Genomic DNA, 24,994 nt, shown 5'->3' with positions numbered 1-24,994 from the left:
AGTGGTCAGCACGTTCGCCTCACACCTCAGGGTTGGGGGTTCGATTCCCGCCTCCGCCTTGTGTGTGGAGTTCGCATGTTCTCCCTGTGCCTCGGGGGTTTCCTCCGGGTACTCCGGTTTCCTCCCCCGGTCCAAAGACATGCATGGTAGGTTGATTGGCATCTCTGGAAAATTGTCCGTAGTGTGTGATTGCGTGAGTGAATGAGAGTGTGTGTGTGTGTGCCCTGCGATGGGTTGGCACTCCGTCCAGGGTGTATCCTGCCTTGATGCCCAATGACACCTGAGATAGGCACAGGCTCCCCGTGACCCGAGGTAGTTCAGATAAGCGGTAGAAGATGAATGAATAATGCCAAAAAAAAAAAACACTCAGCACGAATAATTTTCTTTAGCAAAAGTATCTAGGGAAATTGGTGCAGAGCTAGTCAGGATGGAGAAAGGGCGTCCTCTAGTGAACATTTTTGTAGCTACAGTGACGGGTGTCTCTGCTTGGATGGTTGTTATGGAAACACCATTAAACAATCCAAGGGCTGAGATTTCAACGTTGTTGGCACTGCATTGGCATATTTGCAGTGTTACTAAATATGCAGTTTTGCTGTTTGCTTTTACTAGTCAGATTATAACAACCCAGATACACTAATTGGTAAGTTAATTTCACTTATTTACTTTAGAATTTGGAATTTAGTAACACTAACTAGTTTAAAGGAGAAGATTAGTCAGGTTAAACAGATCAAGCTTATCATGTCAAGCTAGAAGATCTTTGTCTTTAGGAATAACATCTTTCTTTAAAAATTATTTAATAGCTGTAATTTGAATCTACAATTTGATTTTTAATATTCCCTTTGAGTAAGTATGTGCTGCATTAACAGTGCAGTTTTCCAGGCCAAAAATGGTGCAGTGAGTTTGCCAGTGAGTGCCATTTTGTGTCTGTGTAAATTAATCGGTGCTTAGGTTACACATCTGTATGGTTACTGATACAAAATCTAAAAAATATGAAGGCATATATGAAAATATACAGATACTTTACATTTTACTGGGACAGAGCAAACATTTTCAAAGTGATCCTGAGAAAATTCTCAAACACTCGTCTCTATTACAACAATCAAATTCATCACATACTTATGTTACTATAAGTCCCGTATTCGTACATCTTATTGTCCAGGAGTAAATGAGGTAGGCTCTGTCAACATGAGTATTTAATAAAAAGCAAATAAATTCAATAAGGTGCAAGCTTTTGCTTTTTGAACTACAAACCATAACTACCAGCATTAAAGAAATTTGATACTACATTTTCAGTGCATCAAAATAAACTACGTTTTAGTCATTTCTGCCTAGAAAAGACTAAAAATATCGGATGGTTGTAATTTTGTCAATTTGGATAAAAGCATTTCCTGAATGAAGAAATGTAAATGTACATTGAAGGATTATTTACAATATGCATTCTGACACTAAATAATAAGGCATATATTAACCAGATAATAAGGAGAATAACATGTCAGAGAAATTTTAATTCAAAAAGGTCAATAGGCAAATGCTAATCAGCAGCTCTTGTTTAACAGAAAATAGCTATGACAGTTGGTGTTAACAAAGCAACAGAAAGTTCATTCATTCATTCATCTTCTACTGCTTATCCGAACTACCTCGGGTCACCGGGGGAGGAAACCGGAGTACCCGGAGGAAACCCCAGAGGCACGGGGAGAACATGCAAACTCCATACACACAAGGTGGAGGCGGGAATCGAACCCCCAACCCTGGAGGTGTGAGGCGAATGTGCTAACCACTAAGCCACCGTGCCCCCCGCAACAGAAAGTTAATCAATATATTCTCTTTAATTTGTGTTTCTGCTTTACAGTAGATCATGAGTCAGTCAGACGGAAGCAGCACTCCTCCACCTGGAGGTCAAGAGAATCAAAGTCAATTTCAGCCAGAGAAGTCTCCTGAGATTGATTCACAGGATGTATATACTAACTACTTTTCAACCAGTCTGGCCCTACAGTACCTGGAAGAGGTAAAGAGCTTCCCCTATCACAGATTATACACAAGCTCTGCCTTTGGAGCTTACTGTTATTTTACCAGCATTTTCTGTTAATACAGGACACTGGATACACCACTGAATTCAGCCTTGTTTGATTTCATGATAATGGTAATGCTCATTAGAGCAACATTCAACATTTATATTCATTAAATAGTTAAATATTAATTAAATAAATAAATTTATTATAATCACTCATTGCTAAGTAGATTGACATCTTTGAATCCTAGGACTAGTTTACAAAAACAGGCTCTTTATACTATGCAAATTAACAAACAAAAGTGGTCTTAACTACATGGATCTTGTGGATTATTGTTTGAGAATCCATGGAATCAGGGCAAAAAGGACATTTGTTTGAAGCATTTATGCTAATGAGATATGGGCTAAAATGTACAGTAAATTATATAACTGATATTTCGAGTGCAATAATTTGATTGGACAATTTTCAACATTGCCAAAAATATGTGCACCCCAAACATTACACACACATATTCTTGTTCCCCAAACTGTTACCTCAAATCTGGAAGCACACAATTGTATGGAATGTCTCTGTGTTTGTAACATGAAAAGAGAAATTGTAATGTTACAAACACAGAGACATTCCATACGATTGTGTGCACCCAAAGGTGTTCAGTGGGATGAACTGGAGCACTGACTGAACCCCAGACCCCCTCACTCTTTCAACATTGACTGATCTCACTAATGCCTTATAGCTGAATGAACACAAATCCACCCCGCAACAAGCAAACATCTTGTAGAAAACCTTCCCAGAAGATAAGAGTGGTGATGATTATAACAGTACAAGCAGAGGGAATAATCTGGGATGAGATTTTCAACAAGATCAAGAAGGTTTACACATTCTTTTGGCTGCAGAGTGTTAATGGAGCAGTAAAGAAATACAATCTGGCTTACATTTACAAATATTAGTCAATTTTAACACTTAAAATGCTGTGGTTAAAAGTCCTAGAGGCCAAAGAGAGCAAATATTTGACAGTTGTGGCAAAAACCTTCATCCTCCCTAGTGGTTAGCTGTCATGTAAGAGGTGAGAACTGGCTAGTGGAATAGCAAACATCCAAAGATAAAAATTTATAAAAAGACAGAATCAAGACACAATACCATTAACAGAGATAACAATATTTCAAATAGTATATTTATTACGAATGCTAATGCAGCTCCATTCATCTTTTTTTTTCTGTTTTCTTTTTATGAAAAACAAAGATTTTTAAAGCATTTATTTGAATTGAAGTTGGCATACATATTTATACTTATGAAACCATTCAAATTTCACATACAGTTTTTGTTAATATAAAAAAATGTTCATTTGAAAGTATTGAAAAACTTGATATGCTGACTTTTTTAGTGTCAATTCCCTTTAAGCAAATTTAATGACCACATATGGAGTATGCAAAAGTTTTAGGAACATTATATTTTTTAAATTATTGAACATTTATCTTCATGAATATTTTATGCTTAATGCAGTTTAAAAAAGAACCAAACATATTGTTATTGCTATAATCTAATCTTACAGTGATATTATTTAAGGGAATATCTAATAAAAAAATATTATTGTGGATGTCTAGGATTTTACCCACAGCTGTACAAGAAATGGATCTTGTTCTATTTGCACGGTACCTAGATGGCAGTATTACACACTGGATGGATTTTGGATTTTTTCTTTTCTTTTCTTTTTTTAATTTGCACCTCTGTTCATTTCTCATTTTTAAAATGAATTGTCCTGAACAACTTGTATTTTAAACATAGAATGCTTTATTATCTGACAGTCCTTTTCTGTAGTAATGCTCTTATTAACTTACGGGGCATAGTTCTTTGGCCTTATCATCATCTTGACAGTTTTGAAGGGATGTCTGTTGTTGGTCAGGAACTGATCCTTGGGTGTGTTGGGCCATGTGCTCCAGAAGATGCCATTTCGCTTCCCTGTGTACCTCTTGTGGTAGTATTTGCCATTGAGGTTAGCCGACATACAGGCATTGAACCACCAGCCTGATCCATAGTAAGCGCCGCAGTTTCCAGATGAGTACAAATCATTGTCCCTGTCCCATGTGGTGAAAAACATCTGATCATGATTGTAGTCCTTGTTGATATGCAGGGCATCACCAGCAGTCCCTAAGTATTTGCTTATGGACAGGCGGTATTTAAGGAATTCGTTTGCTACATAAAATTCGTCGTATTTTGCATACTCTTGCACACCATACAAGTCCTGAAGCTCAATTCGCAGCACCATGTCCTTGGTCCTGGTGAGCAGATGGATACGATCATTTCCAAGCCAAAAATCCCCACGCAAGTCCCCAAAGCCATTCTTATATTCAGCCCAGGTGCGATTGAAGTTCACACTGCCATCGATTCGGTGCTGTATAACCGTCCAGCCACCACCATTGGACTCCATTTCACAGAGCACCTCAAAGGTCCCATTTTTGTAATCAGGGGTAACTTTATAGACTCCATTCTTCATCTTCTTCATGACACTGTAGTCTGAGCAGTCTCTAGGTGCTATGATGTCTAAAATAAGAAAAAGAAAGGAAAGTCTGAATGGAAACCAAATCATATCAAATCTTAGGCCAATTCATGGTCAGTTATTATTATTATGGCTCACTTTTATGTTGAATTATTGAGAGATTGTTTTAGATTTTAATTTTGGTCACTTCATTTTAAAATAAAAATAATTAATGCTTTAAAATAGTTTGAGACTTACGTATTGGTGCATTTTCCGCAGGGCACTCAGTCAAGCAGCTGCTGTTGAACTTGGGGAATATTTCACTGTTGTTGTCAGCCTTTTGGCCCATCATTTCTTTAACATTCTTCGTTTTAAGGTGGCTGAGCTGCTCCACCTGTCCTTGTAGATCTTTAATCCGTGTATGAGCGTTCTTCAAGCTGGTGGACATCTTGGTTATCTTCGCTTGCATCTCTTGGAAAGCATCGCTCGAATTCTCATTTCTGGGTGTGGTTGTTCCACCATCTCCCCTGTGCTGTGTCTCTGAGCTGTCCCTTTGAAGGCTGCAGCTTAGACAGGCACTTTTCAGTTGCCTCACTGTCTCCTTCATGCTCTGCAAATCCATCATGGCCTTCTTCAGCAGCTGGAACTGCTTGGGCAGTTGGATGGTGAGAGGAGGAATGGTGATCTGGTAAGGGCACTCATCTTCATTTCTGCACTGGCCAGCAGGTTTCAGCTTCATCTGGGAGCAGCTCTCTGGGGCCGCTGTCTTCTCCACTGAGCCACTAACCACAGCATCAGAGCCCAGATCTGCAGCAAGGAGTATGATATACACACACAGGAGCATGATATTTTGCAGCTAGAAAGTGTGTGCTGAGTAAGAGAGAGACTGGGGAGAACTGGTTCTGCTTGTGTCAGCAGTGAGATAAATACAAGAGCACTGAGGAAGATACTGGAATGGTGGGTGGGGCAGTTCAATTGCATAAGAACTAGAACAAGCTGGAATAGAAAAACAAAATGTAGTCGGAAAACTCCTCCTTTTCCTCACTATAACAGTACAGAAATGCCAGTATGATTTCCTTTGCTTCCAGGTTGAGTTTGAATGTGCTGTTAACATGTACAAAAGCAGTCCGTCTTTAGTCTGTGTTCATGTTCAGGCATTTTCTGTCCATCTTTTCAGTACCTTAAAAAATTAAAACATTCATAATAAGACATAATACATTTCAGATACCTTTCATATACTCTACACAACTTTATGTTCTTCCTGTGTTGTTGTATTGTTCATATTTCATTTAGAAGTGTCAAATCATCATGTGGTGCAATCTTCTAACCATTAGTGTAATATTGAAAACCAGTTTAAAGCTCTAAATCTTTCTATATTTGATGTAGCTAAATTTGGCATAATTTATAAATGTCATATGAATGACCAAAGCTTTTAAACATTTGCATTTTTAGTTTCATAAGATGCTAATGCAGTGCTTTTTATTTATTTATTTATTTTACAAAACCCTTAAATTTTATGAAGTGGGTTGTGTGGTCATTTTTCCAGTCTCTTTGTGTTGGGGAAAAATTTTCAGGTTATAACAAACTTCACAAAACATTTTTTATTATCAAATGACAAGATAATTCACTTCACTGCACATTCCTGAAGAAAAAGTGCTACATTATTATCATTGCATGTTTTATATAAATATATTGTACCAAGGAAATAATAAAAATACTTCCAGGCAAGATATATACCCAGCATTTTATAACCAAAGTCTGTTTTTTAGTCAAACACTCACCATAACATGACAATAAACAAGCAGTAGACTATCATTATGGAATGTGATGCTTTTTATGATACATGTGTGTTATTCAGCAGGACACAATGAAGTCAGGGTTCACAGTTACATCATATTCAGATCAGTTTTTTAAGGGGGTTCCTGTGAAGCTAAACTGCTTTAAAATTTCAGAGCTAATCAGGATTTCTCTTTGGTCTAGTTATGATCATCCTTTCAGATTTGGAATTTTAGCTTTTGTTTAGCTTTTGGATAAATGTGTCATAATTCTTTCTTTAAACCTTTCTCAGCTTTTCTTAGAGGATATGATCAGTGGAGATAAAATGGCTAGACTAAAGGCCAGCCTCAATGTGCTGCATAACACCTTAAGAAGGTAAGAGCTGCATCATCCAGTGCATCATCCTACTTACTGTATAATGTTTTCTACACATGCAGCAATGCTTGCCATTTAAATATACAGTTGTGAAAGTGTAATGACTCATTATCGCTCTCAGTCTGGTCTTGTCCAGATGAGGATGGGTTTCCTTTTGAGTTAAGTTCCTCTCAAGCTTCTTCCTCATATCATGGCTGGGAGTTTTTTCATGCCTCTGGTTTGCACATTGACTATTGAAATCTACATCCATAGCTGCATTTCGGTAAAGTGGCTTCAACAGTAAAAGTGCTATTCAAATCAAATTCATTTTATGTTATTAAGTTAACAGTTACTATATGAAGAAACATTTTTAAAAAGTGAGAAAATATTTGTAAATATAAAACAGCCACAATGAGTTAATTTGCTCTCAGTTGGTTTTAATTTGCAGCTGAACTGTGAGGATTATTTCAAGAAAATATATTGATGTAAGGTTATTTCTATAATAAATCCTGACAGAAATTTGCTCAGTAGGACCTTCAACTCAAAGCACTGGACCCAACTTACACTATTATTACAGAAGTATACTGTGCAACTCTAACATGTGGCTGCAGTCCATCCAGATAAGCACAGCATATCAGGCGTTAATAGGCTTCCTTTCTCTATAGCTCGCAGGAATCTGAGCTGAAACTGCTGCAGGAGGAGAAGTGTTTCCATGCAGAGCTGAAACGGCAACAGCAAGAGTTAGATAAGGCAGAGCTGTTGAGTGACGGCCAGCACCCGGATGGTAGCGGCATGAGACAGCAGCTCTTACAGTTTTACAACAAGCTCCAAGAGGCAGAGGGGAGAGCGCACCAGATGCAGTACAAAATCACATGGTGGGAAGCTTTCTTCTGAGTACCACTTGATTTATTGTAATCATTACATTCTTGCTATTGAATCATAAAGTTACCCAGACTACAGAACCTTACATTAGTAGTCACTGCCCTGAATACTTTTAAAACTTAGGGGGAAAAATAGACTTACTTGGCATTAGATGTTATAAATCTACACAAACAGCCTAAAATACTAGCAGAAAAAAAATTATATAGTTTGCAAAAGAATTTATTAAAAAAGCATAAATGTTGTTATTACATTTTAATATAATATTACATTTACATATTAATACATATTACATTACATATTACATTTTAATATATAATATAATAATATATGAATTTAATATAAATATACATGTTTTTGGAAGACTGCAAAGTTTGTTAGAGACCATACCTAAACAAACAGACCAGTAGCCTTCAAATCAAGTGTCAGTCAGGGCTTAATTAAAAAAAAAGCACACATCCCAAACTTTAAACATCTTACGGAGCTCCATTTAATCCATTGGTAAAAGAAAATATGAATTCCACTTCTTGAATTTTGACTATGAAGAAACCCATAGGTCGAGGGAAACTCCAGCTGCTACCACACGTTTCACTGTGTGGATGGTGTTCAGTGATGAGCAGTGTTAGGTTTTTTCAAACATACTGTTATCTGAACATTGGATGGTGTGCTTAGCATGTCTTTTGGTGATCCATAAATGTAGTTGTCTCTTATGATGTGGATCTCTCCAGCCATCCAAGTTGTCCTTGCTCTCTTTACTGACTTTTGGTGTACTGCATTCAATCAAGTTGGATTTTTTAATTGTTATAGTTATATATTTATAGTTTTCTAAGTTGTATATTTTGGCTGCTATCTCTGGGACCTTGTTACCCTTTCAATGTAACACATGTTCTCGCATGATAATAAACCTTCCTTGATCCTTGATCCTCTAGACAGTTTGTACAAAATTATCTCAAATATTGACCTGACATTTTAATTGCACACAAGTGAACTCCATTAATTAATGATCTGAGATTTGATGGCAACTTTTTTGATGGCAAAATTTAAAAACTGTATTAATAATGTGTGGTGATAATAATAATAATAATAATAATAATAATAATAATAATATTAATAATAATAATAATAATAATAATAATAAGAAGAAGAAGAAGAAGAAGAAGAAGAAGAGTCCCAATTAAGTCAATTTCAGTTCCATTAGCTGTAACATGACAAATATGTAAAAGTTCAAAGTGTTAAATACTTAATCAAGAAACATAAATATTGTGTTTTCTACACTAGTTTGTTGTAGTCTAAATGGGTCAAAATGTTCTGCCATTATTCTTTCTTTTCAGTCTCCAGGAGGAAAAAGACTGTCTCAAGAAAGAGTACGAAAGACAACCAAAGCATGTTGTAAGTATACCACAGACGTACTCCAAATTACTCTAGCATGATGGGTTAAAATCTCCAGACACAAATACACTTCAGTTTCTGAGCAGTACACTTATTATCTGATGTATTATTAGGGGTCAAGCCCCGAAGGGGCGTAGACACCTATTGTTATCGTTAGTTTTATTATTATTATTATTATTATTATTATTATTATTATTATTATTATTCCGTCTTCCGCCATTGAAGTCAATGGCAGCCCATAGAACCGTACGTAGGAAAGTTTTGAAATTTGGCACACATGTAGAGGCCAGTCTTAGAAGTTACTGTAGCAACTTTGGTGTGTCTAGCTCAAACCGTCTAGCGCCACCAACAGTCCAAAAACCCAATTTTGTGCTGACTCGTAAGGCCTAGAGGCAAAATTCTTGCAACATCAGAATCAGAACCAGAATCAGAAAGGTCTTTATGAGGAACACACACACACTTACACACACATTTACACACACACACTTACTCACACTCGCACACTCACATACTCACACACACACACACACACACACACACACACACACAGACACACACACACAGACACGCACTCACACTCACACACACACACACTCTCACACAGACACACACACACAGACACACACACAGACACGCACTCACACTCACACACACACTCACACACACACTCACACTCACACACCCTCTCACACACACAGACACACACAGACACTCACACACACACACACACACACACACAGACACTCACACACACAGACACACACTCACACAGACGAGGAACACACACACTTACACACACATTTACACACACACTCTCACACACACAGACACACACAGACACTCACACACACACACACACACACACACACACAGACACTCACACTCACACAGACACACACTCACACAGACGAGGAACACACTTACATACACACGCATTTACACACACACTCTCTCTCTCACACACACACACACACACACACACTCACACACACTCTCTCACACACACACACACACAGACACACACACTCACACATACACACACTCACAGTTACACACTCACTCACACTCGCACACACTCACACTCACACTCGCACACTTGCTCACACTCGCACACTCATTCACATACTCACAAACACCTTCACTGACTCACACACTCACACTCACTCACAGACACTCACACACACTCACTCACACACACACACACACACACACACACACAAACACTTACACACACACTCACACTTACACACACTCACACTTACACACACACTCACACACTTACACACACTCACAGTTACACACTCACTCACATTCGCACACACTCACACACCTACACACACTTACACACACACATTTTGAATTTTCACGTCAAGTTCAGTATTTTACCAATACAATGCCATATAGCTACGAAACTTGGTATGGTTCATCAGCGACATGTTCTGAGCGCATCTGATCGGCTTGACCCCGGTATCGCTGCTTGCAGCTATATTTGTTATTGTTATTATTGCTGATGGTGAAAACTGATAAGAGACTCATCTGGTATGTCTCAATCTGCAGTGTGTAGTATACTCCCTACTGTACTGCATACCATCATCAAGGGGCATTAAAGGGAAGTGGTGGTTCAAATGATTAAGGCGCTAGGTTACTAATCAGATGGTCAGAGGTTCAAGCCACAACACTGATATTCTGCCACTTTTGCGCCCATGAACAAGTCCCTTAACCCTCTCTGCTCCAAGGGTATCTGCTGTATCATGGTGACCCTGTGCACTATTCCCAACATCAAAGCTGGGATATATGAATTCATTATTCATCATCAGGTTTCCTTTCAGCACACATCCTCCTGCTTTTCCAGCACAACATAATGGATAGAATTGATTAGTGTAAGACTGAAGTGTGTAAGAAGATGTAGAACACATCTGCATGTTAAATCTCTGGCTGTTGTGACACGTCAAATAATAAAATATATCAGTTTCACTGTTTGAAGAACTCAGTGTCCATGATTAACTGGGAACTGTGTAGATACCTTTTTTCTATTTTCATGTCACAGTTCTGCCTTTTCACTTCACATATTTTACAGTTCTTTCACACTCATAGATTAACTGGGGTTAAATAGGGACTCAGTGTAATTAAGATTATTTGGCAGACTTCATAAATTGTGTGTGTGTGTGTGTGTGTGTGTGTGTGTGTGTGTGTGTGTGCTTTCCCAGGAGCAGGAGAAGAGGTCCATGGCTCTGAAGGAGAGCTGTGAGAAGATGAAGAAAGAGATCACTCAGAGGCATCAGGAAATCGAGACATTAACAGAGAGAATCAAGGCAGATGATACACAGCTCCAGAAGGAGCAACAGGAGCTGGAGGAAAAGAAGGACATGATCAAGAGCAAAGAGGTGAGCAGCCTTTGACACTGAGAGACTTATTGCCATCCTCTCTGTCACAGTGAATGACCTTAGTATTCATCTCCAGGCAGAACTGGCACAGCTGCTTTCCATTCCTGCTAAGCTGGAGAAAGAAAGTCAGAGAATCAATTCCAAAATAAAGTAAGTGCCTTACTTTTCTGATAATGGAGCTCACATGATTACCTTTAGGTACTTTCATGTCAATAACATTTCAGTTATATTGTACTGTAGATGTTATATACATGAAGTGTTTATTGTTTTATAGTTCTCACTATTTACAGCACACCTTCAGTATTCCTACATCTGGGGATACATCTGGGAAACAATCATGAATGAAACTTATCAGTAAAATGTAGAACCATCCAACATAATACTAACATAATATCATATTTAGACAGTTAATACTTATAGACAGCATTTCTGTTACTTTGTCTCTGCCTCTTCATATTTCTCATGTCTCTCACACAGAGAACATATCCTAGTCCTTAAAAATAGCTTTCTTTCCCTGAAAGCTAGCTATCTATCTACACAAAAGTGAATCACATATGGAACACATGTGGAATCACATGTGGACACCTGCATTAAATATATAACATTCAACATGCCCATCTCCCTCAAAACCTAATGTCCAACTTCTAGCCTTAGAGAGCATGTTGCCCTACTGCTGCACGGTGTGAACAGGAAGAACAGAAAGGACCTTCGGGGAGTAAGAGCAGCTGAGCATGTCATAGGGACATCACTGCCCATACTCAATGACATCTACAGTGGCCGACTTCAAAAGAAGGTCAACTGCTTCTGAAAAGACCCCACACTCCCTAGATATCATCTGTTCTTCCCTCTACCATCTGGAAGGAGATATAGAGTAATAAGATCTAAAACAATCCACGACCAGTCAGGACTCATACAATAACCCCCTTCCTAACCCCTTTCCTAACTTTGCAAAAATGCTCTACATACTACACTACTGCTGCATTATTACTCCACTTGCTCTACCACATTGCACTACCTCACTTTATTTATATATTTACATTATCCATATTTTGTATCTATTTATACTTTGTCATTTATATATGTCCTTGTCTGCTTATATTGTCTACCTGTATGTATTGCTGTTTATAAACCTGTTTACAATGTTTGCTGCTAATTTTTCAATGGTTTTTCATTGTCTTTAAACAATGAAAATAAAATTCTATTCTATTCTATTTTATTCATACTTTCATATTTCATGTTGTGTATAATATTGCCCTGGAAGGAAAAAAATGTTGAATGGGTGCATAGCACAATCATCTCCATATCTCACAGCAGATGGTGATGGAAAGGTTTTCAACGATTGCTTATATAACTCCCTGGGTAGACCGTAAAAACCGTGTGTGTGTGTACGTGTGTGTATGAACCAGGAATGTACAGAAACAGAAGAGTGAACTTGAGAAGCAGCTGTTTGAGCTGGGAGAGAGGGTGAAGCAGATACAGGTGGGCTGCAGACAGCTGGATGAAGAGCGCAAGAGCATGATGAAGGAGTTAAAGGGCTGCAGGGCCCAACTGGAGATGACTCAGGGAGAGAGAAGCATTCTACTCAAAGAACAGGAGATGACCAAGGAGGAGGAGGCTGTCATCCTCGAACAAAGGTGGAAATCATCTTATATCATTATCAGAGACTTTTTTTTCTGACTATATTTTTAGTCATTCATGTCATGTCTAGTAGTAGTGAGTCAAGGTTAAAGCTACTCTTTAAGATGTGTGAAATTGGGTATTTACTTAACAAAAAAAACCGATAGAATCTGCATTGCAGCACATAATGTGTTAGTAAAGTGGAGTAAGTGCCAGAACTACAGTTCGACATAGCCATAGGTATACTTAACTATAGAATATTATGAATGATGTAGTGTGGAATAATGATATGTGGTAGTTTCGGCAGGTGCTGGGTCATATTGAGGATTACTGAGACAATTCTCATGACAAAAATAAAAGTTTATCCAGCTTGACTGATGTAATCTGACATAAACTGTGATGTAAACACACATTGGTTGAGTAAAGCTAAATAAGGGACATTATACAGTCCTACTGTTAAAATTGAAACATATGTAACACGAGAAATCCCCAAAAACTGATAATGAAAGAGAAAAATTATATTAATTGTATTTTGTAATCATTCCTCTTACACTCAGGGGCGTACTGGAAATCAACCTGAACCAAATCAAGGAGGAGAGAAAGACCCTTCATGACAGTCTTGTTAAGAAAGTGCGAGAGAAAGACAGACTACAGCGTAGGTTAAAAAACATGCTACTACAGCATAAAATGTCTAAAGATGCCCTGCACCACACTCAGGAGCTCTACAACAAAACGAAGACCCAGGTTTGTCTGCACTGTTGCTTCTATACCTATGAGAGTGTGGTGACACAATTCATGAACTTTTATAAACAACCAAAACGTCTGTCAACAACAAAATCTACACTGGGCTTTTCTGCATTAGGAAGAAGTCAACGACTGCCAGAAACAGTGCCACTTGTAGTTAATGAAGTTGTTTTAAAAATTTGAAAACCAAAGCTTTGTCAAATGATGAAATGGCTGTTCATAACAATCACAGGCATATACTGTTAACTCAGCATTGTAAATCCTGCCAAGTACTTATATATACATATGTATGTATAAAATTTCAGAGCAGAAAAGTAATTAAAGGGAAGTGAGAGAGAGGCTGTGCGTGAGAGAGACACATGTACAGTTACAGAAGAAGAAGTTCATTTCTGTGAAACTGTCTTTTCTTCAGCAACATAATTCTACGAAGTCACAAACCATTTGGCAATTACAATTACTTTCAGAGTTTCATTCACTATTAAAAAATATATTGTATAAAAAAGACTTACAGTAGTACACAAAATAAAAATTCTAAAGACCTGTAATGTATTTTATCATAGTACGTAATAAATAATGCTATGCCTATAGCAACCCTTAATCATAACCTTAACCTTAGTAAAAAAAAATTTAAAGCTGCAGTTTTCAGTTTAAATTTGGAAAAATATTTTAGTTCCCGGTTCAGTTGATGTTAAAACAATACTGAATTTTACTTTTGCTCACTGAAGGTCCCTTCTCTAAATGTTCTCTGATGACGTCTAAGACTCTGTGAGGCTCAAGCTCACATATTAATTCCAATGGTAAGAACCATGAGAACCTCTTATATTGCAAATAATAGGGGATACAATTACTTATCCCAGTTCTGATTTACTTATCCCTCATTTAGAACCTTCTGAATCACATTTTTAAGGGTTTTATTTAACCAATCAACCAGGACATCCATCTGAGGATGATAAATACTGGTTCAAACTGTTTTATGGTTCAACCCAGGAGATCATTTTTACTGCATAAGGGCAACACTGTGTGTTGGTCCTGGTGTATTACACGCCATGATAGCCCAAAGCTGTGCTTATTTGCAATGTCTCAGCATGCAGTGTTACAGATACACTGTTTTATGGTTCAACACAGGAGATCATTTTAAACAGTGTATCTGTAACACTGCATGCTGAGACATTGCAAATAAGCACAGCTTTGGGCTATCATGGCGTGTAATACACCAGGACCAACACACAGTGATGCCCTTATGCAGTCCATTCCAATGGTCTGACGAGGTCTATGTCAATTCTTTTGAAGGGAACCTTGTTAAATGTTAGATTCTGCAATGGCACTTTTCAGATTGCCTTCAGGTTCACCAGCTGAAATATGTGATATATGCTGCACACGACCTGTGAACATTGCCGAACCAGCAGAAGTGGGCCAATAGATGGTTCAGTTTTTTTGTCCTGACCTAAATGCCTCATCATTAGATTATGAAAAATTTGCCTAATGGCTCTTTCGGAACAAAAATTAGGTAGTTTCCTGTATTGTTCAGTATAACATACAGTATCTTTAAAGTAGGGGAAAGGGAGTGCTACATTGGCTTAACTGAATGTTAATCAATTACTTTCACTTAGTTGAATTTCAAAGTGAATTTCACCACCGGGATGGGGGTTTGCTGCACCTACTGTACCCTGTTTCAAGGTTTCCCTCATCATCATCTGATATGCTGACAAATTTGTCCCCAAAATCAGTGGATGGGTGAGGTAGCGGCCAATTTATGGATTTTATTTACATTTACATTTACAGCATTCAGCAGATGCCCTTATCCATAGACTTATCCATACAAAAGTGCCTTTTTTATGCTTTTGCCACTGGAATTGGATGAGGATAGGCATGCACATCCCTGTGTACACATCCCACCTTCACCCGACATGCTGTACCAAATATCCCACCTTAAAAATTGGTGAATTGATTGTAGCCTGAATTATGGATTATAGCCATGATATGTAGCACCTTGAATATTCACCAGTATATGGTAAGTCCCAGCTCAGTTAGTGGTAGCATGTGGTCTTGTTTACAGATACTGAGAGATGAATAGGGAATGTTTGGGGAACTGGTTTTGGGGAAATGGCCCCTGTTTAAATGGTGCTGGGAGAAAAAGGAGAGAAACAAAAGGGAGATAGAAAAGTAGAATGGTGGCTTGTCTAATCCTGGATATGCCTCCAAGTGGCCTGCTACTTCTAGCAATGGATTGGACCCATTCCACCATCCTTTCAGAACCTGCACAGTTGTTCCTTTCCATTCACTTTACCTGACTCTGCCCTCCATTCACAAAATGGCACTCAACTATGCCCTTACCGCCACAATGACACTTATATCTAGTATACTGTAGGTACCAAGTAGAAACATCTATATTCTATAGGTTTAAGTTTAAATCTAGACACTTAAGTATATCCACTAAGAAGATTATTTTTTATGGTATATAGAATTATAGTTTCATAATAAGATCCAAATACTTGCATTATATAAATAACACAGTGTTTTGTTAGCGCACTCTAAAAACAGTAACATATTTGTTGGTGCTTCTGTACTGTCTAAATATGCCACTGATAAACATAATAGTTTTCTTCCAGAGGGATATAATGCCTAAGAATGATGACTTGCTAAAGAATATCAAAGATCTGCAAACAGAAGTAGACAATCTGAAGCTGAAAGTGGTCCATCAGGTAATCTTTTAGCACACAGAATCTTATAAGATACCAATGTTTGTATATAACATACAAATATATGCATATACAAAAGTATGTATGTGTGCATTCATCTCTGCTTGATTGTCTGAGCAGCAGTCGGTCACAGGTGTTGAGGCCCAGGTGGTTGAACAGTGTATAGTGCAGCAACAGACTCTGATAAACGAGTGCAATCGCTACTGTGAGGAGTTGCACCATGTTCATGCCCTGACTCGCATCAAAGCAGACGAGAGAGACCAAAAGAGCAGAGAGCTGCTCAAAGCTCAGGTACGGTGTTTTATTATGTTTCTAAGTTCAAAATTTGCATATATTTTATAATATTCTTAATCTTAATTGAATTTGTGTGATTACACACATTAGGAATTTTAAATGATTTGCTTTTGTTATTATCAGATATTTATATCAGACTCTCTGTAGATGTGAATTTGGAGCATTATATGCAGGATTGTGACTGTGAGGATTTCTGTTCATTTAGCCACAAAAGCATTTGTGAGATCAGACACTGATATTAGGTGATTGAGGTCTGGGGTACAGTCAATGTTCCAGCGCTTCCCATAGGTGTTCACTGGGATTGAGGTCAGAATTTAGCAACTCTTTGTTATAAAATACTTCAGTAGGATTACTGATCAATTTCCTTCAGGCTCTAGTAGCCCTAATGCAACAACAGTGCTGCTTTATAGCTCTAATTGCTTGGTTTTTGTTTTCTTTTCATTTTTATTTTGTAATATCATTTATTTTCCCATCACTCAAAAATAAGCTGTTCGACTTCAGTGCTAACTGAAGACATCTTTACAGATGAGATGCAACCAGATCAAACAGGACATCAGAGGCAAAGAGCTCCAGATTCTGGAGCACAAGAAACAATATCAGGAGATTCAGTCAAGGTAAATAACTCCTTTTGTTATGGCAAGAAATTTGAAGCTTATAACATTTCTGCTATTCAAATTAATAGGAATTGTAACTGATAATCACATATATGTTTTTCCATACTACACTTTGCCTTCTATTGCAGAAAGTATTTACATATTGGCTAATATTTTTTATATATTAGATACACCTATTTTATTATTCACCCATCATAATTGCAGAACCTTTATACATGCATTGAGTTTTATGAGATAGAACATGTTCAGTAGTTTAGTGCATTTACACAATGTCAACATCTGCCAAATAAATATCTGATGAAGCTTTCCCTCAAGAAAACAGGTTCAAAGTTAGTGACTGAGATGGACATTAACTGAATGTTGTGTTCCTGTAGCCATTTTGGTGTTGTGTTTGAAGTAATTATATTGTTGAATGACTTCAATATCTATTGTAAATATCTGTCAATGTCTATTGGCAGAGGCAACCAGGTATTGGGCTAAAATGTTATTGGATTTGGAAGAATGTCATAAACCACCCACAAATAAATCTAAAATGATCTACGTGATCAATCATCATTCAGTGATCAATGTTCCTTATATCACCTCTTACCAAAACACACAAATTTAAACCTTTTAAATTCTTTTATGCAACCCTTCCAAACAGCTTGATCTCAGAGAGGTGGCATCTAATAGTTAAAGAATAAAACTGTGAAGAATCTGATTGTAAATAAACTAAACTTAATTAAACAAAAAGCCACATATAAAAGCCACATGTAAATTACTTCCTGTTTCAAAGGTTTCAACCTATGGAATCAAATCGCAGCCATTTCATGTGAATTTTTCAGTATTGTTTGAGAAGCCAGTATTTTCACAGATGCATTTGGGGAAAAGCACACTTCCAGGGTTCCTAATGTGATCCAGAGCCAGGGATATTGTCTATGTGGCTTTTCACATTATCCTAAACATGCCAGTGCAATGATGACACTTAGTTGTGTTCCTGATGTATTTTTGTATTTAATTCAATTAAATTTTATTTGTTTAGTGCTTTTAATGATAGACATTTTCTCAAAGCAGCTTTACAGACCATAAGAAATATAGTTAAAAAAGCTCAAGATTAATTTTAGACTTATATTTAAATGTATTTGTATTCATCCCTAATGAACAAGTCTGAGGTCTCATGCAAGGAAAAACTCTCTGAGATGGTATGAGAAAGAAACCTTGAGAGGAACCAGGTTAAAAAGGGAACCCAAATTACAAATATTGCCCTTACTACAGTCAGTTGGAGTTATGTAACCATGAATGGATACACTAGTAGAGAATGATAACATGTCCATTGTTTTATTCTTTCGGAGTGCTAATGGTAATAATGTTTTTCCCTTGTTGTGGCCAGGCTCTGTGTTTTCAGCAAGCTATATGAAACCACCAAAGAAGAGCATAACAAATATGTAAGCCTACTACAGATCGCAACCCAGCACATGACCAAGATGACGGAGAAGTTCAAAATCTTGAAGAATGAAATTGATATTCTGCACAGCCAAACAGTCAAAAAAGACAGGTCTGGAGACAAAAGCTGCTTTTTATATAACTGATCCATAATGATTTGGGGCTACAATATGGTGGTGAGACAAATTTAAATACAGTGTAATAATGTTGCATAGTATCTTGACAGAGAGAGAGAGAGAGAGAGAGAGCGAGAGAGAGAGAGAGAGAGAGAGAGAGCTCTCACCATTATACTGTAGGTCAGTACAGTCATCACTGCTGTGTCTGTTATAGGCTGCTGCAGAAGTCTCGTCTGAAGCATGTACACAGCCACACAATCCGGGACAGCTTGAAAAATGACATTTCCAAGGTGGCCTGCATGCTTCATGAGATGCAGCACAAGAGTGAAGAACAGAGACTCAAGATTGTTCAACTTGGACAAGTGATCAATGCCCAGGAACAAGATCTGCTGCACATGCGCAAGAGCCATGATATGTCTGTCCAGAGCCGCAACGAACGGTGGGTCAGCCCACAGCACAGCACTAGCAACAATATATTAACCGTTCTCTTTCATTTTTCCAACATAACTTCATAATAAATATTTTTTTACAAATGAGCAAAAAGTTGTTTTATAAGCTTTAGTCTTGCGGTACCAGGCCTGATATCTTACTAGAATCACAATGAGCACAAAACAATGGTACCGCTCTCAAACATTTGCTCTAAAACGTGCCTCAAAGTTTTAGAGATGCCCCAATGCTTATTTATCAGTCTGAACTAACAACTGATCCAGACTTTTGTTGCATTCTGAGTCTATTTTCTGCTTAATAACTTGAGTTTCTACATACATGTGTGTGATTGATAGGGGTGTGCAACTCCTGGAGAGAGAGGAGGAGATATGTGTATTTTATGCAAAGGTAAATGTGCAAGAGAATCTGATCTGTGAGGGGACGCTACAGATACAGGCTCTGGAAGAGGAGATCTGCTCTCTTAAGATGCGACTTAATGAAGAACAGAGGCAAATCAGCTTGAGTAAAAAACAGATGACTTGCAAGAAACCCCTGGAAGATGAGTGTGCCTTACTGCAGATACAGGTACTCGATTTCTCTTATGTGGATGTCTTGAGATAACTTCTAAAATAAGTCGCAGCTATATCAACATTTACGTCAGTTGCCTAAAACATTTTAGTACTGACTTATTGTTACTACATTTTATTGTAATGTTAATGTTGTCATTCTATCAATTCATGTTCTCAATAAACCTGCTAAAGGCTGCTACACGACAGACATGCCAAGCAATGGTGGCTTAGTTCCCTGTGTGCAATTCCACCATGTTTCCATAGTCTGTAAAGCCTTGGACAGGTTTGCAACCCAGAATCAGTCCAGGATAAGAACCAGGGCATATCTGGAGATACAGAGTGATAGTAGCTGCAGTATTGGTAGGGTAGGGATGGGTGTGCCTGTATATGCTTGTATCAAAAGGCCACGAATGCAAAGTTCATTGACTGGCTGGCTTCACCCCTGTACTGTTGGTTGGGGCATCAGCTCTATTTCTGGTTTCAATCATCCTTAATGGAAGTGTGCTTATTAAAAGCTGCCTTTATAGTCCTTTAGAAAGGGTCTGAACAAATCTGTTGTGAATTGTCACCTGGCTTCTTTGGAATTTGGTTGGGTTGAACCCACAGCTTTGTGGCCAGAAGAAGCCGTGCCATTTGCTCTCTTTGTGCTGTCTGGGTTTTAACTGCTCATAGACATTGGCATTTTAATGCTGAGAGACAGATTTCAGCAATTGTGCAGGTAGGCCTTAATTATGTCATCAGCGATTCATTTAGTCAGGAAACCCTGGGCGCTTTGCCTATAAAACCAGTCTTTTTTAAGATTCTTTTTTTATCCATATATTCTTGTTGTAAAGTTTCTTTCTTAATCATTGGACTATATGACTGGTTACTCTGCTTACACAGCAATCAAAAGCAAATATCCTCATATTTCTGAACTAATTAATAAATATTAAATGGGTCAGCATTTTAAGTTCACAGACCTCTCATAGCATGTGTCCTGTGTGCTAGCTGTCTGAGTGTACAGAACACAATATATCCCTGGAGCAGACACTCGAGGGCCAAGTTACAGAGAGACGACTGCGTAAACTGAGTGGTGAAGATCCATCTCCTACTGAGCTTATCAAGAAGATAGAGCATGTATGACACAGTTAAACTTCACTAGTTTGCTTTAACCTATTTTTTATGTGGCCAGTTTATTCTCTATGTTCAAATGACTGTGATGTACGTAGCTGGAGATGCAGCTGGCAGCGAGGGAGGCTCAGCTTCTGGAGAAAGAGCTGATCTATGAGCAGGTGATCCGAATGTCTCAGCACCTTCGCACAAAGGCAGATAATGGGAAAGAGGACACACTCAGACTGGCCAAGAAGGTAAACACATACACACAAACACACACACATACACACATATTATTGGGACAAGCAGTGACGGTGTCTATTGCTATTCTACTATTTTCTTTTTTTCTCTGACTTTCATGTCTGTGGCAGCCCAAAGAACAGGTTAGATGTGAAACACTGATTGGGGAGGGTTTAAGGAACTAAATTTGGACCAAATGAATTGTGTTGAAATGTAAACGCCAGGCAACCCTGGATCGAGACCAGTTCAATGTAGCTTGGATTTTGTCAGAAACAATTTTTCTGCTACTCCTCCTACAAATGATTATGTACACCTCATATCCAGAGTAAATACATAATAGGAACAATTGATTTGATGACAGTGTCCATTATTATTTTTATTATTATTTTTATTATTATTTTTATTATTATTTAAAACAAAGTTTAAAAATAAATATCAAATGCATATGCAAAGAAAGAATTTCACTGTGCTATAATGTATATGTGACAATGATAAAGGCTTCTTTTTCTTCTTTTTCATCTACACAGCACAGGTTGGTTTCAAACTGAATGACATAAATCTCTTTGGCACTATGGAGTATAAAAGAGTAGAAAAATTATTTGTACAGCCAAAAATCAAATGTCTTCATTTTTGTTCTTTTTAGCAACAGGAATTAAAAATTGCATTGTATTGCATCCATACCATTAACCATTATTATTTTACTAAATTATTATTTTACAATTGTGAGCAGACTACTGCAGATTTTTTTTTAAAATCCTTCCACCAGAAATGCTGTTTATTTAAGGCTAGGTCATGTGAGGGTCTGTTTGTGTATCTGTCCCCTCAGGTCAACGAGTTCCAGAGTCGCATTAAGGAGTGCACTAAGAAGCTGATGGCTGTAGTGTCGGAGTTGGCCATGTTTCAGTCTCAGGCTCTGTGTCTCCAGCAGGAGCTTCGTGAGAAAGAGTTTGAGCTTGACTTGTGCCACAGAAGACTGGAAATGGGACTCGCACCTTCTGACACCATAGAGCAGGAGTGGCTGCGCAATATCCAAGTGCAGAAGAAACCCCAGGTAAATGCCCAGGAGAGAGCCTGGGTTAACATTAGCATTAGCAATGCAACTTATATAAGGAGACTCACCAATATAAACCTAAAAAGATTTGTGTGAATAAGACAACAGTTCAGTTTAGTTTAAATATTTTATTTATTTGCATTTCACACATGGTCCAAATAAGTTTAATCATTCAATGATAAGGATCATTGAAGGGTGGATGGGCTGATCATTTTGGTTGATCAATTAAATTTAATTCACCACTCCACAGTCTGCAAACCTGAGCAACTTGCAAGGGTGGTAAGGTGACAGCATCCAGACATCTCAGTTCACCAAACACTCTATGTCCATGAACCTTCCAGATCCTTTAGCTAAGAAAAGCTATTCATAAAAAGCCAGACTAAACAAGTATGGTGTCAGCCTGGACTTAAACACTGAGACTGAGTCCCAAACACTAATTGGAAAGCTATTCCTTAACTGTGGGGCTCTGTAAGGAAAAGTTCTGCCCCCTGTTGTAGGTACTGTGGCGTGTGACCATTAAGTGCTTTATAGTTCAGTAATAGTGTTTTATAATCAATGTGTAATTTGACTGGGAGCCAGTGAAATGAGGATAAGATAGAAGATATGAACATATCACACTGGTTCTAGTAAGGACTCTAGGACTTAGAACTTAATTCTGACTGCCTGTGGTCCTAGTAAAAGCACTTCTGTCTTGTCAGAGTTAAGCAGGAGGAAGTTAGTAAGCATCCACTTTCTAATGTCCTTCACACAATCTTCAAACTTATTAAGCTGGTGACCCACATCTGACTTAGCTGAAACATATCATCAGTATAACAGTCATCAGCATAACAGTGGAAGCTAATATCATGTTTACGAATAACTGCAACAAGGGGTAGTATATATAGAGAAAATGGGCCTAAAACAGAACCTTGCGGAACACCGAACATTACCTTAGTTTGTTTAGAGTAGTCACCATTTAGATCTAAGAAGTGATAGTATTCAGTCAAATAAGACCTGAGCCAGGAGAGGGCTGTCCATTTAACACCAACAAAATGTTCTAGCCTATAAAGTAGAATAGCATAGTCAATGGTATCAAAAGCTGCACTAAGATCAAGCAAAGCAACAATCTAGATCTAGTAAGATCTGTAAGATGTAGAACACCAGCAAAGAGACACAACTCTGATCAGAGGCCAGTAGCAGGTCGTTTACAACTTTAACCAGTGCTGTCTCTGTGCTATGATGAGGCTCAAATCCTGACTGACACATTTCATGAATATGTACGTGCTACAACATTGGCTTATACTGTAGTTGGACAGCTGGCTTGGGTCAAGGTCAGTTTTTTCAAATAAATCAAATAAATTAGTAAAATGGGTTGGGTAGCTACTGGTAATATCTGTTTGAAGGAATGTGGGTAAGGGATCCAGTATTAACTTTTCTTTATTTTGTCTCCAGATTTTATCCTTTTCAGGTACTGGTGTGGTGCTGAATAATATTTTTATTGCCATAGAATTTGAATCAAAATAACTTTCACTTTTGCCTCCATTTCACAAATTCTTTTCCACCCTTTTGTGTTGATTTCTCTGAACTTTACCTTTTATGATGTTATCCGTGTCAATAAATCCAAACAAGCTGTGCATTAGAGAACAAGCATTAGAGAAACTCTGGGAGTTTTTTATTTAGTGTGGCCTATGAAACCCTGTATTCATAACTCTACTAGAAAACTGTTAAACGCGGCCCAGTGTGTCCAATTCAATGTCCTGTTTTTTAATCACAACTAGTGAGATTAAAAAAAGTAACACAGCAAACAAACTACACAGTACAGCCACCGGTAAAACCATGTCACCTGCACTGCTCTGTGGTGCATGATGGGAACAGTTAATGAGGGAAAAAGTATCCACTGATTTTTAAGTATTATTCCAGAAACATTCATATGCGATTCATGACAAAACTACTAGTTACATGAAGCTAGAAACATGGAAATAATTACAAGACCAACCTCTGGGTGGAAGTGGCTTTCTTTCACCTGTCAATCACAGTGCCACTAGTCATGTGTGGCTGTATGTGAGCTCATGTATGCAGAACTAGAGCAGCAAGTCAAAAGATTGTAAGAAGATAATAGCTGTTGTATGACCAGGGAAAGCTGACTGGTGGACAGGGATTGCTAAGAAAATGTGGACCATATTTGTACCTTGAGCATTAAGCAGAGAAAAATTTCATTAACTGTTCATTGTCAATCATTCATGCATCTTTTTCTGTATTAGATTACCGAGGAGGAAGAATGGAGTCAGCTTCCAAACGGAGTCTATACCACGGCAGATTTGCGGCCAAATTCCTACATCCCAGCCGAAGATTCACTGCCTTTGCCCAAACCCTATGGAGCCCTGGCACCTTTCAAGCCGAGTGAGCCTGGAACCAACATGCGCCACATCCGCAAACCTCAGCCCAAGCCCCTTGAGACCTAGAGCCTTGTATTACATTCATGTCCACAGCATTTTCTGACATTGATATACAAAAATAAATAAATAAAAATAAAAGTGAAAGACTTTTTTTCAAAAAAATAACCAACACCTGCTATTCATTAGTTACCTCATGTTTATCGACTAAGGGGAGTTTTCTTTGGAACTTAACTGTGAGAGTTTCTGTGGGGAATCTTGGTGGTTCTTGGCAGAAAAACTCTACTGGATTCAGTTTCCACGATACACAGAAAAACAAGGACACTCTGTCACTCCCTTTTACATTTCATATGTTCAGAGGAAGTATGTGCTCTGACTGGTGATTCAGTGTCATTTATTATTACTGCGTCAGAGTCATAATAGGGATATTCAGAAGCTTTACTGTCAAAAACTGTGACTGTGAGATGAATCTTG

General features: G+C 38.0%; 2 protein-coding genes across 2 annotated transcripts; one reads left to right on the top strand and one right to left on the bottom strand.

The window, feature by feature from the left end:
* The first annotated feature begins 529 nt into the window (after window positions 1-529).
* On the top strand, window positions 530-24,677 carry ccdc146 (coiled-coil domain containing 146). The gene is made up of 19 exons (XM_060887460.1): window positions 530-640; window positions 1,850-2,005; window positions 6,551-6,633; window positions 7,278-7,487; window positions 8,823-8,880; window positions 11,088-11,264; window positions 11,341-11,414; window positions 12,671-12,898; window positions 13,439-13,625; window positions 16,235-16,327; window positions 16,445-16,615; window positions 17,144-17,232; window positions 18,602-18,766; window positions 18,985-19,209; window positions 19,553-19,781; window positions 20,753-20,881; window positions 20,974-21,111; window positions 21,924-22,148; window positions 24,389-24,677. Exons 2-19 carry the CDS (start codon window positions 1,856-1,858, stop codon window positions 24,587-24,589), a joined length of 2,832 nt encoding a protein of 943 aa, XP_060743443.1. The 5' UTR covers window positions 530-640; window positions 1,850-1,855; the 3' UTR covers window positions 24,590-24,677.
* Window positions 3,643-5,423, bottom strand: fgl2a (fibrinogen-like 2a). Its single transcript, XM_060887464.1, has 2 exons — window positions 4,741-5,423; window positions 3,643-4,547 (listed from the first exon to the last, which is right to left on the bottom strand). Exons 1-2 carry the CDS (start codon window positions 5,324-5,326, stop codon window positions 3,841-3,843), a joined length of 1,293 nt encoding a protein of 430 aa, XP_060743447.1. The 5' UTR covers window positions 5,327-5,423; the 3' UTR covers window positions 3,643-3,840.
* Window positions 24,678-24,994: the final 317 nt, after the last annotated feature.

The sequence above is a fragment of the Tachysurus vachellii genome, chromosome 14 (assembly GCF_030014155.1).
Source record: "Tachysurus vachellii isolate PV-2020 chromosome 14, HZAU_Pvac_v1, whole genome shotgun sequence".
Taxonomy (NCBI): domain Eukaryota; kingdom Metazoa; phylum Chordata; class Actinopteri; order Siluriformes; family Bagridae; genus Tachysurus; species Tachysurus vachellii.
This window is presented reverse-complemented; position numbering and strand designations above follow the sequence as displayed.